Source organism: Osmerus eperlanus, chromosome 18, assembly GCF_963692335.1.
Source record: "Osmerus eperlanus chromosome 18, fOsmEpe2.1, whole genome shotgun sequence".
Classification (NCBI taxonomy): Eukaryota; Metazoa; Chordata; class Actinopteri; order Osmeriformes; family Osmeridae; genus Osmerus; species Osmerus eperlanus.
Window position 1 is genome coordinate 864,238 of NC_085035.1, and position 18,060 is coordinate 882,297.

Below are 18,060 nucleotides of genomic sequence, written 5' to 3' on the forward strand. Positions count from 1 at the left end.
TATCCATGTCTGTCCAGCCCTCTATCTAATGTCTCTCTCCCTCTCTCTCCCTGTATATCTAATGTCTCTCTCCCTCTCTCTACCCTGATCTAATGTCTCTCTCTCTCTCTCCCTCTGTATCTAATGTTTCTCTCCCTCTCTCTCCCTGTATATCTAATGTCTCTCTCCTTCTCTCTCCCCCTGTATCTAATGTCTCTCTCCCTCTCTCTCCCTGTATATCTAATGTCTCTCTCCTCTCTCTCCCTCTGTATCTAATGTCTCTCTCCCTCTCTCTCCCTGTATATCTAATGTCTCACCTCCCTCTCTCTCCCCTGTATCTAATGTCTCTCTCCCTCTCTCTCCCTGTATATCTAATGTCTCTCTCCCTCTCTCTCCTCTGTATCTATGTCTCTCTCCCTCTCTCCCTGTATATCTAATGTCTCTCTCCCTCTCTCTCCCCTGTATCTAATGTCTCTCTCCTCTCTCCCCTGTATCTAATGTCTCTCTCCTCTCTTCTCCCTGTATCTCTAATGTCTCTCCCTCTCTCTCCCCCTGTATCTAATGTCTCTCCTCTCTATCCCTGTATATCTAATGTCTCTCTCCCTCTCTCTCTCCCTCTGTATCTAATGTCTCTCCCTCTCTCTCCTGTATATCTAATGTATCTCTCCCTCTCTCTCCCTGTATATCTAATGTCTCTCTCTCTCTCCCTGTATATCTAATGTCTCTCTCTCTCTCCCTGTATATCTAATGTCTCTCCCTCTCTCTCTGTATATCGAATGTCTCTCTCCCTCTCTCTCCCTGCAGGCAGCTGTCCAGTGAGCAGGTCATGCTGCAGCAGACGCTGCAGAAGGAGTCGAGGTCAACAAACGTCTCTCCATGGAGAACGAGGAGTTGCTATGGAAACTGCACAACGGCGACCTGGCCAGCCCCCGACGACTGTCACCGACCTCGCCGTTCGCCTCGCCGCGTAACTCCGCCTCCTTCACCGCCCCGCCCCTCTCCCCCAGATAACCCCCCATATGTTTGACGGAGGAGATGTCTCTAGCTCCTCCCCCCCCTCCCCCCCCCAGCCAGCCCCCCCTAGCCAGCCGCAGCCCCCCCCCGCAGCCAGCCCCCCCTAGCCAGCCGCCAGCCCCCCCCCCCCCCCCCCCCAGGACCCTGGACGGACACACCGTCTGCCTGTGGATGGTTGTCCTCTGCTCTATAGACCCAAGTACATTCATGAGGAACTTCACAAAGACTAGAACAATCTTCTTTTATTCTTCTCTTTTTTTTTTACCAAAACAAAGACGCTGTTGTTGTTGTTGTGGCATCGATGCACTTGGAGCGAAGGGATTGGAACCTTGTCTCTCTGGTCACCTCAGGGTCTGTACATACGCCTCTCTCCTATCAACAACTAGCCGTTCTAGTTTGGTTTTGATGTTTTTCTTTAGGATGTACTCATGTTGAACCCACTATGAGGACCTGAGGATGGACATTGTTCTTCTCGACTTTCTTGGAGTCAGAAAACTGCACCTGGTTTGAAACCTTCACAAGCTGTTGAAAAGGGACGTTCGTAGGAAAACGGGGATTTGAACCAGTGACCTGCCGTGTAGCGGCTTCCTGTGTGGAACTTTCTGGATATACAGACACCATGGAGCTAAGCTCTCATCTGCCCCCCTGTGGAACGTAGAACCTGTGGAACGTAGAACCTGTGTTGTCGGACCTCGCAGAGAACTGATTTCCAAACATCTCAGAATGTTCTTGTGGTAAACAAGTCTCCAATGTCTGTTATTGTTTTGGTTGGTGTCAGAAACCTCAGACCTAGACTGCCTCAGCTTTACCATATGTTGTTTTATTTTTTTGCATAAAATAAACACATTATCAAACACTACATTCCAGAGGTTGCAGTTAGTTGTGTGATGGTTCTAATGCATCATTCAGTCTCTGATCAAATCAAAGTCATCACATTTGAAAAGGAGCATAACCATTGGTGAACGGCGTTTTCCGCACCACTGACGGCGTCTCACGCGGTTGGTCTGTTCTCGCCGGGGCCCCGCCCCCCTTCCCTGGTTGGCTGGAGGTCGGAGGCTCGTACCATCATGACCACGGACTTGAGGGAGTACCACCAGCCGTGCCAGGTGTACCAGTCCACCCCGTCCCTCAGCGCGTGGTATGGTCCGCTCAAGTAGTGGTCGTTTCAGTTCCCTGACTCACACCTGGGAGGAGGGGGGGAGGGGGGGAGGAGGTGGAAGGGGGAGGGGGAGGAGGGTGGTTAGGGTTTGTGATTGGGGTCAGCCTGACCTGGTCAGGACTAAGGCGTGGGTTCCTTCCTACCTGCTGAACCACCAACAGACTGGTCGTGGTGGATACACTTCTCCCCCTCTGGGAGGTTGGTACGGTCCGAACGTGCTGAACTTGACTCCATCTGGACTGACCCACTGCTGCCCTGAGGGGTGGTGGGCCTTGGCTAGGGCCTCGTCTGTTTTCCTCGCGTACTCTTCCATGTGTAGCTGGTACTGGTCCTGGAGGAGGTGAGGGGAGAGGGAGGATGAGAGGGAGGGGAGGGGGAGGATGAAGAGGGGAGGGGAGGGGGTGGATGAGGGGGGAGGGGAGGGGGAGGATGAGAGGGGAGGGGAGGGGGAGGATGAGAGGGGAGGGGAGGGGGGAGGGGGAGGATGAGAGGGGAGGGGAGGGGGAGGATGAGAGGGGAGGGGGAGGATGAGAGGGGAGGGGGAGGATGAGAGGGGAGGGGGAGGGGGAGGGGGAGGATGAGAGGGGAGGGGAGGGGGAGATGAGAGGGGGAGGGGGAGGATGAGAGGGGAGGGGGGAGGGGGAGGATGAGAGGGGAGGGGAGGGGGGAGGGGGAGGATGAGAGGGGAGGGGAGGGGGGAGGGGGAGGATGAGAGGGGAGGGCATCGTGTCAGATGCAGCGTGGAGGAAGGGGGTGAAGAATTCATGGTGTGAAAGACAGGAGTCAACACAGATGTCCTTGCTCTACTGTGTAGGAGACTAAACACACCGTCATGTTATGGAGCGGGAGAGGGAGAATGTGAAGTTGGGGGAAAGAGGGAGGGAGTTGGAGGGGGGGACAGAGGGAGGGAGGGTAGAGAGAGAGAGAGAGAGAGAGAGAGAGAGAGAGAGAGAGAGAGATGAGAGAGAGAGAGAGAGAGAGAGAGAGAGAGAGAGAGAGAGAGAGAGAGAGAGAGAGAGAGAGGGAGAGGAGGAGGGAGAGGGAGAGGGAGAGGGAGAGGGAGAGGGAGAGGGAGAGGGAGAGGGAGAGGGAGAGGGAGGAGCGAGAGAAAGTGAAGCCTCTGTACCCTTTTCCCCGTCCACTCTGAAGTTCCTGAACTCCACGTTCTGCTTGTTTCCCCTCCCTGTCCTCCATGTCCACCTTCATGTCGTAGTTCCCTACAGATCCAGGAGGAACGAGGAGAGACAGGATTAGACCCCCCAGGAACCCTGTCCCCTCCTCGCGTCTCCCTGGTGGAGCGCTCTCTCACTACGTCACCCTACGTCTCCAAACACAGTCTAACACCCAGCCAGCTGCCACGTGTTGTTGCCTGTTGTCACACTTTTTAAATGAGCCGCGGTTGGCGTGGAACGAGCGCGTCCTTCCCCTAGCTGCTGAGTCTGTCGAGCAGGCGATCTCAGTACCTTGAGACGTCAGATAGTGTAAGGCGTCGTTGCCCAGCCAGAACTCTCCGTTAGGGTTGTAAAGGTCTCCGAAACCATGCTTGTACTCCACCCAAGCCCTAGACAAAGACACACATTTTCACACAATTTTTGGCGTTGTTCTTAAAACACATTTACAGAGCGTTCTCCCTGACCCCACACACACACACACACACACACACACTGCACATGCACATATTCCTACTCTAACCAAACATACACTCAGACTAACACAGAAAATCATCACAAACACACACCTGTTGAAATCCTCATGGTTAGATATTCTCATAAATGCATGCTCTCTGACATCACACAAACACACACGCACACACGCGCGCGCACACACACACATGCACACACACACACCTGTCGAAGGACTCCTCGCCGTCGTTCCTCCGCTGAAAGACGTTCCAGCCTCCGCCATCGTTCATGTCGCAGTACACGTGAAAGGCGTAGGGAGAACCTTCTGGATGCACCAGGTAGAGCCCGCTGGCCGCGTCACTGCCGTCAAACACATCCGTGCAGTCTGCACATTGCACGTGAGTCGAGACACACAAATATCCCATCATATAATAGTCAAGCTAACCTTTCCAAACTCATATTACATATTTGATTCTAATATATGACATATTAGGTCTACGTTATTTTATTTTTTTTACATGTCAATTGAATTTAGCTGACACCTTTATCCTTTTTCTACACTTGAGGAGCAGTAAGTTGAACCGTATCGATTGGGTTGTTTCGTCGTCCTACCTCTATACTGCCTCCCCCCCTGCAGGTAGGAGAGGGGAATGTGGGCTAGGCTCCAAGCCTGGCTGGTGTGAAGCTCCAGGATGTACTGCTGCTGATGCTGGAGAGCTACCTCCAGACCCTGGATCTCATCCTGCAGACGCTCAACCTCCCGCCCGCAGTCAGGCACCGGGGCTGGGTCCGAGGAGAGGGACGGCGGGTCGGTCGAAGAGAAGAAAAAAAGGTGACAAGATTTCACACACAAGTCAGCTCACTTTCACATTCACTCGACACACAGTCTACATGTTTAACGATGTAAAAGACAGGCTTCTTACCGCCAGGTGTTGTTCTAGGATCAGGAGCAGTAGGATTGCCATGCCAGCGTCACCCACCCTTCTGGCTTCTCCCATCCTCACCTTCCCACGGAAACTGAAGATAGACCCCCGCACTCATCTCTCTTTACCCATCTCTGTAGGAGGGACGAGCCCAGAAGACATAACACCAAGGACCTGTTGACCTTACCCGAGGAAAACACTGATCCCACACATCATCTCTAAATTTATCCTGAGGACATGAGAACATCTCCGCAAATTGTAGGACGGTTGACTCAGAAGTGTGATGTTGTTCCCCTAGATTATGCACTAAATTGCACACAAGGACCAATTCAAATAGGTCAGGTCAAGAGGGGATGTTAATCATTTGATAATAATAATAATATTTCAGTGTGTTTTTAACATTTAATTACAGATGGATAGCTAATGTACACTTTTTCATATGTATATTGTACATACAGTGATGGTCAAAGATTTGTATATTTTGGTTTGACCCATCGCGGGTTATCTGTATTCTCACATTCCTGACCTTCGGTTAGCAAGGTATGTTGTCCTTGGCTCCGAGAATTGTTCAATAAAAAACTGTGGTAATGTTACACAACGTGATGTTGTTCAAACATGTGTGTCATCAAGTGTTGTTACCATGTGGACACAAGAAAACTACGTTAACATCACTAGCTCGCTAACTAAGGTCATTTGTAATTTGTGGGGACAGTTGAGAAAGTTTCCAATGCTCGCTACGTGCTCGAGAGCTGGGAGTTGCACTAAGGGCTAACATATTTTATGTGTTGTCTCCGTGTGCAGGTAGGCTATGTATTTTATTTTGCCCAAATTATGTTGTATATAATTGTATTTGTATTGTATAGTGTGCTGTTGTGCATTGAATTTGTGCACGCAGCACTTATTTCGTTTTGGTTCATTTGTCGCTTTTTCGACGGTATTATTCTGTTCATTTGTCGCTTTTTCGACCTGACCTTCGGTTAGCAAGGTGGCCGAGAGCTGGGAGTTGCAACAAGGGCCAACATTTTATATGTTGTCTCTTCGTGTGCAGGCGAATACAAATTACTCCAACCAGCAGATCTGATGAATATTACTGTGTTTTTCCGGGCTTTGTGGCTTTCCAGGGAATGAAAGAAACTGAATAGCTACAGATCTCGTACATTATCTGACGGTTGTCTGTGCGGAATTCTCAACCAATATTGTGCTACATGTTAAAATACGACAATCACTAGAATCAAATCATCAACCTCTTGCATGTGAGGCAGAGACTAATTGGGACGGACGAGATTTCATCTCTGCACTTTTGAGTTTGTTTGGAATGAGAAATTGCGCAAGCTTTAAATCAAATTTTCCACAATAGCATACATTTCATCAACGTACATTAACTGTCTAAAAATAACAGAAAATAAAAAATGCGACTCCGGTGGGACTCGAACCCACAACCTTTGAATCACCTCTCATGTGCTTGACTAGAAGTCCAATGCGCTATCCATTGCGCCACGGAGCCACCTGTTGACAGTTTGATAACTTCAGTATATGTAGCTGCTTTATAGCAACTTACCCAGCATGCCTTATTTTTTAGCAAATATTTGTGTTACTGGTGAAAACATTAACGTTATATTACCAATACGTTTACCAATGCTAAAATACCAATGTAAAACTATAGTTCTACCCTTCCCTAGCAAAAACGCAACCGTCATTGCAAGGGATTGGCTAGCTAGCTTGCACGTTTTGGTCAGTGCAAGCAAAGGAAGTGTCAAAAAGGATTCCTGGCGAATGCGCTGCGTGTCTAAATAAAGTGTCTTTTTGAACTAACGTGTTAATATGATGTGAGGTATTACACTGTTATTACACTGTATGTTGTCAGTACACTGTTTACAATGTTGCAGAGATGGGAAATAAATACTTCGTTACTTTACATAAGTAGATTTTTCTGGTATCAGTAGCCTACTTCACAATTTTTCGGACAACTTTTTACTAAAACCGGTAGTAGTAGGCCTACTACTTTTTATATGTCAGAGCTCATACTTCTTTACTGAAAGTGTAGTCAGTATTTCCGGAGTGGTTTTAAAGCATGAGTTTCTGTCAGAGACCTCATAATGTATCCATTTTTTCTGTACTGCTAGAGCCCGGATAGCTCAGTCGGTAGAGCATCAGACTTTTAATCTGAGGGTCCAGGGTTCAAGTCCCTGTTCGGGCGGTATGATTTTTGTTCCAATGCGAATCTGAGGGTCCTCATTTTATCTGTGCGGTATTATTCTACCAAATTCCGAAAACTTTGGAACGACTAAATACCACATACGGTTCAACTGAAGAAAATGTATTGCGAATTTTATTATAGCCTACCGACCTGCTGAGGCATAAAACTGCGCTTTCACGCTCACGCCAGCTATGTTGACACAACAAATGTCAGAAATGTGCTATCCTGTACAAGATAATCTCATATAATATGAAATGAAATATAATATAAAATATGAGATCAAATCTTTCAAGCAACATTGCAGACTCCTCAATGCACCAGCAGAGTGGCGCAGCGGAAGCGTGCTGGGCCCATAACCCAGAGGTCGATGGATCGAAACCATCCTCTGCTAATCGTTTTGACTTGTGTGTCAATGATATGTCGATATACCTAATTACATTTTAAGTTGAGCATTCTCTCTTTAATATTGTGTAATTAACAGATTCAAATACAAACGAGCTCTAGAATGTGTTAAAAGCACAAATATTCTTTCCGTAAAATTCAAAACGAGGTTTGAAGCCTTATACACTTTGATATCTCACGACAGGATCGTTTTCCACAAACGTTATAGTCCGGTCGTTATATGTCAACAAGATTCAACAAGATATTTTCACCTGGCTATACCCAACGTTTAGATCTGTTGTGGTATGTATGCAAATTAGCACATACCTAATTAGATTATGCACCGTTTGCTCATGTTAACAAACAATAAAAAAAAACTTGTAATACATTTTTTGTTTGTCTTGATGTAAGTAATCAACTCAGTAATTTTGGTGATATCTAAAGGTTAATATTTTTACCCTATTCACGTGAGAAGAATGAATCGAATAGGCTATATTTGGGTCTTTTTCAAAACTTTCCCCTAATGGGATTCTTCTGGGCTTTTTTTTCCCTTACTCAGGACATATTGAGGATACAAAATCAGTAGTTTGTTTCTGTTGCAATTTGTCCTACCTTTTTTCATAAAATGACTGGACTGTTATTCTACTACACACTTCAGAGACGCCCAACCATAGCAGTTTAGCCTCTCCATGTTATTCTGCTTGGCAGAACCACATGTTTATGTTTAAGTACTGTCCTTCACAAAATGTCATCTTAGCATCATGGCATCTTGAAAATAAATTAAAAAGCGAGTCACACGAGGAGAAAGCCAAGGAACAAGTGTTCGGATTTGCCATTGTGGGGTTTCCTTGGCAACAGGTAAATAAATGTCGAGACGGCCGTATACAATAGAAATACTTTTAATTCGATGTTTATAACAGGCATCAACATTAACAAGATATTTAAAAATGCAGATTAAATTCTCTTTCAGCTCCAACTTTCCATCTCTCGCCACATCGTGCATACATTACTAACAAAGAAAACAAAAAAACAAAAAAAAAGTGACAACAGATTTTCTTCTGGATTAAAATCAACAACCCTAGGCATCCTTTCTCTCTCTCGCACACACACACACTAAACTTTAGGGATGGGTTTTTGATGTGTTGAGCCACTTCTACCTGGACAACGCAGTAATCCTAGAGAAGGAAAGAAAGAATCAATGATTCAACTGTGACCAGGAAGTGATGTCAGCAGGAAGTGATGCGAGCAGGAAGTGAGAACTGACTGTAGCTTGTCCTGCAGCAGCTCCAGTCTCTGACGGTCGACGTAGCGAGAGAAGAGCGACAGCAGGTTGGGAGGGGTGAAGAGAGGGGGAGACAGGGAGGAGGAGGGCACGTTTAGCAGCTCCCTGGTCACAGAGAACACCAGCTCAGTCCTGGGATGGAGGGAGGGAGGGAGGGAGGGGAGGGAGAGGAGGGAGGGAGGGAGGGAGGGAGGGAGGGAGCAAAAGATAAATCATTATAAAGCTTACATGAGTGTTACAGACACATTTGAGTTCATCATTAATTTCCTCTCAAACACGTCACCAGACAGACAGACAGTCAGAGAGACAGACAGTCAGAGAGACAGACAGTCTCACCATCGGTTGTCGTCCATGAGTTGACAGTTGGGGTCTGAGCTCTGCATCCTCTCTCCCTTACTGAGGATAAGGTACAGTAACGTCACTCCAAACTGGGGAGGGAGGGAGGGAGGGGAAAGAAAGAGAGAAGGATGAAAGAGAAAGTTAAACAACCAAGAACCTTCAAAAAATACATGTAGGGGGTGTGTGTGTGTTCTGTATGTGTATATATGGTGTGTGTGTATATATGGTGTGTGTGTATATGTGGTGTGTGTGTTCTGTATGTGTATATATGGTGTGTGTGTATATATGGTGTGTGTGTATATATGGTGTGTGTGTATATGTGGTGTGTGTGTTCTGTATGTGTATATATGGTGTGTGTGTATATATGGTGTGTATATATGGTGTGTGTGTATATATGGTGTGTGTGTGTATGGTGTGTGTGTATATATGGTGTGTATATATGGTGTGTGTGTATATATGGTGTGTGTGTATATATGGTGTGTGTGTGTGGTGTGTGTGTATATATGGTGTGTGTGTGTGGTGTGTGTGTATATATGGTGTGTGTGTGTGTGTGTACCTTGTTCTGCAGGACGGAGGCCAGCTGTCCCTCAGTGCCCTGCAGCTCCTGCAGCACGTCCGTGAGGGCGGGGCTTGACAGGGACTGGATAACTATGGCAACCGGCTCCACCAACCAGCAGAGCGCCTGGGGAGGAAGGGGAGGGGTGGAGTCAGACACCAATCACTCTCGTCTAAAAAAAACGATGTTGTTGTCAGGCAAACATCTGTGTGTGTGTGTGTGTGTGTGTGTGTGCGTGTCTGACCTGGTCCTGCTTGTCCTTCTTGGCCAGGGCGGGCATGTTGCGGGCTATCGCCATGACAACGGCGGCGGCCTGGGGCTGGGGCAGGAAGGGGAGGAGCCTGGAGATGAGGCGTTTCCCCTTCCTGACGGACATGATCATCAGACACTGTTCATCACTCACTCTGCAGGGGCCGGGGATGGGGGGGGGGAGGAGAGAGGAAGAACTGGTTTTAAACACAGATAACTTGCAAAGCAATGTTTATCAATGAAGCTTTACTGCTTGCCTTTACCTTCTATATTACTATCCCAGACTCTCCCTCCCTTCCTTCCCTCCATCCTACCTGTCTTCCCACTCCTTCTCTCTGAGGGAGGAGGAGAGCTGCATTGTGTTGCTCTTGTGTTGCTCTATCAGAGCCTCCCGCTGCTCATCTGGAGTCTGCAGGAAGCGCTTCTCAAAGTCCTGCACCTCCAGCAGCAGGCTGTACATCTGGAGGGGAGGAGGAGGGGTTAAAGCACATCTTTGAACTACGACCTTCTGAAAAAAAACATCAGTACAAAAGGGAGAGAAAGATGGAGAGAGAGACGAAAGGAGGGAGAGTCAGCCCTTCTTACCTTCTCCACAGTGTAGAGGATCTGTCGTCTCTTGTTCCACACCTGCTTCTCCCTCTTCTCCTGCAGCAGGAACACACGTTAGACAGACAGACAGGCTGACAGACAGACAGGCAGACAGAATGACAGACAGGCAGACAGACAGGCAGAGAGTCAGGTGACACTTGCGTACCTCGTCATCCGTGCGTGTGGTTACCACGGCGTCGATCATCTTGCGGGGGTTGTTGACGCTGGAGACCGTCAGCTTACCCAGCGAGCCTGCAAACTGCACTGTACACACACACACACACACACACTTAAACAGGATTCTGTACAAACAACCTGATGTGAAGGTGTGTGTGTGTGCAGGTACCTGGTCTGTAGGTGTGTGTGTGTGTGTGCAGGTACCTGGTCTGTAGGTGTGTGTGTGTGTGTGCAGGTACCTGGTCTGTAGGTGTGTGTGTGTGTGTGCAGGTACCTGGTCTGTAGGTGTGTGTGTGTGTGTGCAGGTACCTGGTCTGTAGGTGTGTGTGTGTGTGTGCAGGTACCTGGTCTGTAGGTGTGTGTGTGTGTGTGCAGGTACCTGGTCTGTAGGTGTGTGTGTGTGTGTGCAGGTACCTGGTCTGTAGGTGTGTGTGTGTGTGTGCAGGTACCTGGTCTGTAGGTGTGTGTGTGTGTGTGTGCAGGTACCTGGTCTGTAGGTGTGTGTGTGTGTGTGCAGGTACCTGGTCTGTAGGTGTGTGTGTGTGTGTGCAGGTACCTGGTCTGTAGGTGTGTGTGTGTGTGTGTGCAGGTACCTGGTCTGTAGGTGTGTGTGTGTGTGTGCAGGTACCTGGTCTGTAGGTGTGCTCCAGCTTGGCCACCTGAGGGGTGATCAGCTTGGTGCTGTGCTCCTTCCTGCTGCTGTCTCTGTCTCTCTCCTGCCTCCGCTCCATCTTCTCATAGTAGTTCTACACACACACACCAGGTTAACGAGCTAGTTAGCAGTACAAGATGGTCAACTAATCATCAAGGTCATCCAGGTAGGGGTCAGTACTAGTTAGCAGTACTAGTTAGCGGTACTAGTTAGCGGTACTAGTTAGCGGTACTAGTTAGCGGTACTAGTTAGCGGTACTAGTTAGCGGTACTAGTTAGCAGTACTAGTTAGCAGTACTAGTTAGTGGTTAACTAACCTGGTAGTAGTAATCGTCCAGGTAGGGGTCAGTGCTCTGCAGCTGCATCATCTGAATCTTGGCGACCCACTCCTTCTCTCTCTGGGTCATCAGGTTACTGTAAGGGTCCCTGCTCCGCCTGTCTCCCACCCTCACCCCTCTGTCCCTGGGGAGGGGAGGAGGAGATGGAAAGAGTGAAAGATGGAGTGGTAGAAGGAAGAGGGGGACAGAATGAGATGAAGAAGATGGGTGGAGGAGAGATGAAAGAGATGGAAGGTGGGGGGGGGGTAAGAGATAGAAAGAACAACATGTAGATTCACCACAACCAAATCAGCATGTTAGGAGATGTTACATGTTACAGGACAGCTGGGAGTTACAGAGGAGCTACATGCTTTCCCCTCCCTCTCCTCCCTCTCTCTCCCTCTCCTCCCTCTCTCACCCTCTCCCTCTGTCTCCCTCCCTCTCCTCCCTCCCTCTCTCACCCTCTCCCTCTGTCTCCCTCCCTCTCTCACCCTCCTCCTCTGCTCTGCATCCTCTGGGTGAGCATGCGTCGGTGCTGGGGGTGCAGGTGGGTGGTGTTGTGTCTGATGGGGGTGTGGTTGGGGAGCGGAGGGTGGGGCGGGCCCAGGCGGTGGAGCGGCTGGCCGAAGAACGGTCTGAATCCCCCCCCGCCTGGTAACATGGGAGGTGGAGGGCCCCCCCTGGGAAACCCTGCCACCTGGGGGGAGGGAGAGAGAGGGAGGGAGAGAGAGGGGAGAGAGAGAGAGGGGAGGAGAGAGAGAGAGGGGAGGGAGAGAGAGGGGAGGAGAGAGAGAGAGAGAAGGGGAGGAGAGAGAGAGAGAGAAGGGGAGGGAGGGGTTTAATCCAAGATAAATTTATTATTAGGCATTTCAGCTAATGACTACAACAAAACATAAACATAAATCTGATATAATAATAAATAACAATACATTTGATATAATAATAAATAACAATAAATCTGATATAATAATAAATAACAATAAATCTGATATAATAATAAATAACAATAAATTTGATATAACAATAAATAACAATAAATCTGATATAATAATACATAACAATAAATCTGATATAATAATAAATCTGATATAATAATAAATAACAATAAATCTGATATAATAATAAATAACAATAAATCTGATATAATAATAAATAACAATAAATCTGATATAATAATAAATAACAATAAATCTGATATAATAATAAATAACATGACCTGAATAAAGCCCTGAGCCTGTGTGTCAGAGCAGCAGGAGGAGTGGAGGCCTTACCTGAGCGTTGAGCATCTGAGCTCTCTGGATCTGGGACAGAACCGGCCCCACGCCCCCGGGGAACGGGGGGCGGCACAGGGGGGAGTTCTGGAACGAGACACAGGAGAACTTAGAAGCCTGCAGAACCAGAGAGGAGGGAGGAGAGAGGGAGGGAGAGAGGTTCAGGAAGGGAGAAGGAGGACGAGAGGATGGAGGGAGGGAGGGAGGGGGGACTCACAGCGATGTTGAGCAGGGTGTTGGGGGAGAGGCGGTCTGGGAAGGGAGGAGGGTAGCGATGCTGGACCGGGGCTCGCACATGAACCGCAGTTGGGTGGTGGATCTAAACACACACACACACACACCGAGAAAGAAGGGTTCACTAACAAAACACTGCAGAGCTTTTGTATGACTACAGCACATCTGAGAGGTTGAAAGTTCATTGAGAGAGAGAGAGAGAGAGAGAGGGTGGAGGGCAGGAGGACAGTCAACTACGCCCTCTCTGTCTATTATACTACACCGATACATCACTAAGCAATGACAGTTACTGACTGGATAATCCTGCTGTTGAACAAACTAAAAAAGGAATGAAAGAAAGAAAAAGTGAGCTAAGACAGAAAGAAAAGCAAACTTGAGACTGACCTGATGGTTTAGGGCATGACTCATTGGCTGTTTGGGCGGAGTCCCGATAGGCACAGCCCTCACAGGTGGGCTACCTATCACAGGAGAGGACGAGCGTGGAGGAGGGACCCTCTCAGACAAGTCCCGCCCCTCATCATTCCTCATTGGAGGAGGCCGCTTGGGAAGCCCCACCTCCTTGATGATGGACATGAGAGGACTGTCCTGGAGAGGGATGGAGGGAGGACCACATGAGAGAGACAGAAACAGGATGAAGATACTGGCGTGTTCTTGAGGTCATGGGGGCGAGAACATGACAGCCTTGTGAACGTGAGACAGAAGGAAGGAGGGTCGTACTGTACCTCCATGTGAGTGCCCAGGACAGGGGTGATGCTGACCGGACCGAAGCCCATGCTGTTCTCCCAGATACTGTGAGAGTTCACCTGTGGAGGAGGAGGGAGGGAGGAGAGCGGGAGGAGGAAAGGAGGGAGAGAGAGAGAGGGAGGGAAGAGAGAGGTAATTAGAGAAGAGAGAGGGTATCTCTGTCTCTATAAATAAAGCTGCAAAAAGCCCCTCATACCCAGACCCCGTGTCTGTGTGAGTTAGCAGCGCTGACCTGCTGCATGGGGGGGGTGGGTCTGCGAAGGTGCTGCTGCTGCTGCTGGTAGCTGAGGAGGGAGAGGTGGTGGGGCCCTAGGGAGCCCCCGGGGGGGGGCAGCTGGGGGTGGAGGAGCATGGGCGGCAGGCCCCTGGAGCAGTCGGGACCGGCCGGCCCCACGCCGGTGATGGCCGGGTCCGCCCCGAGGATGAGCCTGGCCAGGGACTCTGCGAAGTCGCCCCCCCCTCGCTCCTCTAGGCCCGGGGGAGGCAGAGAGGAGGAGGAGGAGAGGAGAGGGGGAATGGAGGAGGGGAGGTGGCCTGCAGGAGGAGGGAGATGCATCGAGGAGGCGTCCCCGGCTCCTCTTTCTCCTCCTCCTCCACCTCCTCCCATCCCTACACCACCTCCTCCTCCTCCTCCGCCCATCCCTCCTCCTCCTAAACCGTCCCACACACGCTGGTCGAGCTCAGCGAGGCGTTTGTGCTCCTCCTGCCAGTCGTCATCTGTGGAGGGCGGGAGTCGTGATCGCAACATTATCTCTACCCCAGTCATGATCGCAACATTCTCTCCCCCAGTCATGATCGCAACATTATCTCTCCCCCAGTCATGATCGCAACATTATCTCTCCCCCAGTCATGATCGCAACATTATCTCTCCCCCAGAATCATGAATACATTCTCATATTAGTTTGTCTGTTATTCATCATATGCACGTCATTATCATACTGGTACTAAAGCCAACATGCATTATCATCTCCACTAGGCTGGGCAAATCAAGGTAAAAAACAACAACATAAATGAGCATCTTAAGTCAAGCTGTAAACTCACCGATGGCGCCGGCACCAAATGTGTCGTCGTTGAACTGGTCGATCTCATCTTCCTCCTCTACTGGGCCAACCTCCTCCTCCAGGGTGCAGTCCTCATCCAGGGACTGCAGACAGGAGGGAGAGAGAGAGCAGGGAGAGCGAGGAGAGAGGGATGAGAGGAAGAGAGAGGGGGGAGGGATAGGACAAGGATTGAAAGAGTGAAAGAGGATGCGATGAGACCAGGGAAAGAAAAGAAGAGATGGAAAGAGGGGTGAGATGCAGAGACGGGGATAGAGGGGTTGTAATAATACAACGGGGTATTGATCGTCGGGGGGGAGGGAGTGGGGATGACGTGAGGAGGAGACAGAGGGGAGGGGTTGGGAGAAAACGGGCATCAACAAAAGATGTTTACACCACATCTCTACAGAGACAGAGGGCGCTTTCGTGAACGTTGGCCAAAACGAAACGAACTATTGACATAACGAACCCAAGTACACAAAGTCAGACCAAGCTGTTAAGGATACCCAGTAGCGAGCCATGCGAATCATTATAAAATCGATTCCCATCTCGTGTTATTGCCAGTGCTAATAAGTGGATCCCACGTGGATGAAGAGGGGGGCTCGACGTTTCCAGTAAGCCAGCTAGCTACATTAGCCGCGCTTTTACAGTAACTGAGTACACCGCTGTTCTCCGGCATCTCTCCGACGCTGGATCAGTCTCTTGGCCAGTCTCTCACACAACTACAACAACGTTTGCTAGCTACGTCCAATAGCTAGCTAACTATCCGCTTCCTAAACCAAATGTTCACAAACTAGCAAGCGTTGCAAATCTTTCAGTGCCCAGTTGGTAGAATATCTCAAGGGATTGCCCACACAAGAAATCCGTGTTTTGAGAAAAGCTAACTAGCAATGAAGCTAGCTAGCGAAGTTAGCAAGCTGCTTGCTAGCTGGCTTGAGAAAACTAGCATGTTACATCACACAAGACTCACATTGACACTATTCATTTCTTCACGTTCCGCCCAAAATGTTGCCAGTCTTAACAGAACTACACTAGAATAATGTTAGCAGAACTTGAACTTATATAACCAGCCCAGTCCTCCTTGCCCGGAGCCCTAAACACACGGACAATGTGGCAAGGAAAGCCCGGTACCCCGCAGGCCGCGCGGAGGAATTTTGTCAACGGATTCGATAAACAATGAACAAAATGAACCTGTAAATGTGCTTTTTAAAATCGGATCAGACACAAACGAGGGCAAACATAACATTAAACCTTAAAACATCCTAATAGATGTAGTTAAATATTTGCTCTCACCTGAAATCGGAACATCTACGTTCAGGTCGGGAAGGTTCAATCCTCCCGAGTGTCACAGGGAGCAAGGCCACGCGCAATTACGCAGCCACCCAGGCTCGGGCACGAGCACGCAAACAGTAAGTTCCAAGAAACAAGGGGTGAGCAAAATGCTTTGTACACACATTACTTTACTTCAAATGTGAATATTATGTATTCACGAAATAAACTTCAGACCAAAGTAGATTGTAGTAGATCAACAGGTTTAATTATTATGACATTAAATATATAACAAAGCCCGAGCGAATGTTGTGGCTAGTTTCGTTTTTCCAGATGCAAAGGTACGACGTCAATATAGATCATGACAGACAACCCCAAAAACGTTTTGTCACGTAGCGTATAAAGGTAAGCCTTATGATGTTGTTTCATAATATTGGATAAAGGCGACTACTAAATGCTATACATGTACATTATAAATGTAAAAATAATAAATGTATGTGTGTGTGTTTTGGGGGGGGGGGTGAAGTGAGAGATTATTTATCCCCCTCGTTTTCCGTAAATTCCACATCTCTCATAACTGCAGATGGTGGTGACTGATGGAGGAGAGACCGGAGGAGGACAGCTGAACGGAGGAGAGCTGACGACGGTAACCGACCTGAAGGAGTCGGGTTTCGGTCGGCCTCGTCCCCGCCACGGCCTCCTGCTGGTCTACTGGTTCGCAAGCGAGTGCCTCGCCTTCCTTGACCAGCAGGGGGCGATGGAGGCGCGGTGCGACGGGAGACTTTGGGTTTCATCGCTTCGGAAACATTGAGGGCATTCTCCGGCCAAAAAGGCACAAGTGGCTTTCATTTGACTTTTAAATATACTTTAGTTCCCCTGCACTTAGCGTATTGTGATAGATTACCTTTCCCATATAGGCTACCATCTTTGTTTTAGGCTACTAGCCTACTCTCCTAAGTTCTACTTTTCAATCTTTTCTACTCCTTTTCTGTATTGATTCATTATTGTTCTACTGTTTGTTTACATTCCACTCTTCTCCACTCGTACTTGTACGACTCCGGTCCTCAGGGCGGGGTACTTCGTGGTGGGTAACCTCAACACGGACAAGTATCCCGGGGCTGCCAACCTGCCGCCGTACGTCCGTCAGGGCTACATAAAAAGATCACGCGGCTATCGCCAGCACAACGTGGACCGCGTCATCATCAGACTCAGGTACCCTCAAGCTGAAAACGCAGGGGCTTTACGTAAGGGGATGCAGCCCTTAAACATGCCTAATTTTTAAATAAAAATTAAGGGAGTCAGATTTGCAGTTAGGGTTAGTTAGGGTTAGGGTTACCCCGTACGGCATATTTCGTTTACTGGATTAGCCTACAGTATTCCTGTACAGTTTCCATGGTGATTATAGGAAAACTTGGAGCCTACAGGAGTTGGGCTGATTACTCGGTATGGGTCTCGAACTTCCTGTGTTCCCCAGGAAGAGGAAGGTGTTGGACGTGTACGTGTCAGTACACGGTTGTGAGACCGGCATCTTTGGGAGATTCGACCCCAGACACACCCACCGGGTGAGCCCAGACCTCATCAGGACCATCCAGAGCCTGGAGCTCATCACCTTCCTCTGTTGGACCGGCTACCAAGACCTAGCTCCATCTCAAACCATCAGACAGGATGATCAACCATCTCACGGAGGGGTCTTAGAGTGGAATGTACCATCTCACGGAGGGGTCTTAGAGTGGAATGTACCATCTCATGAAGGGGCAATGCAGTGGAATGTACCATCTCACGAAGGGGCAATGCAGTTGAATGTACCATCTCACGAAGGGGCCATGCAGTGGAATGTACCATCTCATGGAGGGGCCATGCAGTGGAATGTACCATCTCATGGAGGGGCCATGAGATGGTACACCTATACCAGAGCCCAATACTCTGAAGACTCGTATTGGAGAGTGGATGATGAAGATGAAGAAGAAAGAGCCAAAAGAAAGATGGAGTTTCTCCGAAGAGCCCTCAAAACCCTCGTCATCGGCGCCGGCGTCCTATTCCTGGCCTCCTGCTGTTACCGCCTGTTTAAGCC

The 18,060-nt window shown here is 48.8% G+C and overlaps 2 protein-coding genes, 3 non-coding genes and 1 pseudogene across 8 annotated transcripts in view; 2 read left to right on the plus strand and 4 right to left on the minus strand.

Moving 5' to 3' along the window:
• Window positions 1–998, minus strand: part of smc5 (structural maintenance of chromosomes 5) — a 5,610-nt gene extending 4,612 nt beyond the window's left edge. The window contains exon 1 of the mRNA XM_062484797.1: window positions 927–998. Coding sequence (XP_062340781.1) covers window positions 927–998 — 72 coding nt within the window. The remainder of the gene's footprint in view (window positions 1–926) is intronic.
• Window positions 999–1,549: 551 nt separating this feature from the next.
• Window positions 1,550–4,594, minus strand: LOC134039046 (fibrinogen-like protein 1; annotated as a pseudogene).
• Window positions 4,595–6,109: 1,515 nt separating this feature from the next.
• On the minus strand, window positions 6,110–6,201 carry trnar-ucu (transfer RNA arginine (anticodon UCU)). The gene is given in 2 exon segments: window positions 6,110–6,145; window positions 6,165–6,201. It is a non-coding gene; the product is annotated as a tRNA-Arg (tRNA).
• A 620-nt stretch (window positions 6,202–6,821) lies between these two features.
• trnak-uuu (transfer RNA lysine (anticodon UUU)) lies at window positions 6,822–6,894 on the plus strand. The gene has a single exon. It is a non-coding gene; the product is annotated as a tRNA-Lys (tRNA).
• Window positions 6,895–7,213: 319 nt separating this feature from the next.
• trnam-cau (transfer RNA methionine (anticodon CAU)) lies at window positions 7,214–7,285 on the plus strand. Its single transcript has one exon. It is a non-coding gene; the product is annotated as a tRNA-Met (tRNA).
• Window positions 7,286–8,158: 873 nt separating this feature from the next.
• Window positions 8,159–16,156, minus strand: patl1 (PAT1 homolog 1, processing body mRNA decay factor). Of its 4 annotated transcripts, none has more exons than XM_062484336.1 (18): window positions 16,014–16,156; window positions 14,725–14,827; window positions 13,916–14,400; window positions 13,662–13,742; window positions 13,324–13,524; window positions 12,923–13,024; window positions 12,706–12,792; window positions 11,926–12,131; window positions 11,435–11,579; window positions 11,095–11,212; window positions 10,456–10,553; window positions 10,287–10,346; window positions 10,016–10,161; window positions 9,697–9,856; window positions 9,453–9,578; window positions 8,894–8,985; window positions 8,540–8,689; window positions 8,159–8,450 (listed from the first exon to the last, which is right to left on the minus strand). In XM_062484336.1, exons 1-18 carry the CDS (start codon window positions 16,026–16,028, stop codon window positions 8,429–8,431), a joined length of 2,397 nt encoding a protein of 798 aa, XP_062340320.1. In that variant the 5' UTR covers window positions 16,029–16,156; the 3' UTR covers window positions 8,159–8,428. The 4 variants fall into 4 exon arrangements, with proteins under 4 accessions (XP_062340320.1, XP_062340319.1, XP_062340317.1 ...); XM_062484335.1 differs by having other exon boundaries at window positions 11,435–11,573; window positions 12,706–12,822; XM_062484333.1 differs by having other exon boundaries at window positions 12,706–12,822.
• Window positions 16,157–18,060: the final 1,904 nt, after the last annotated feature.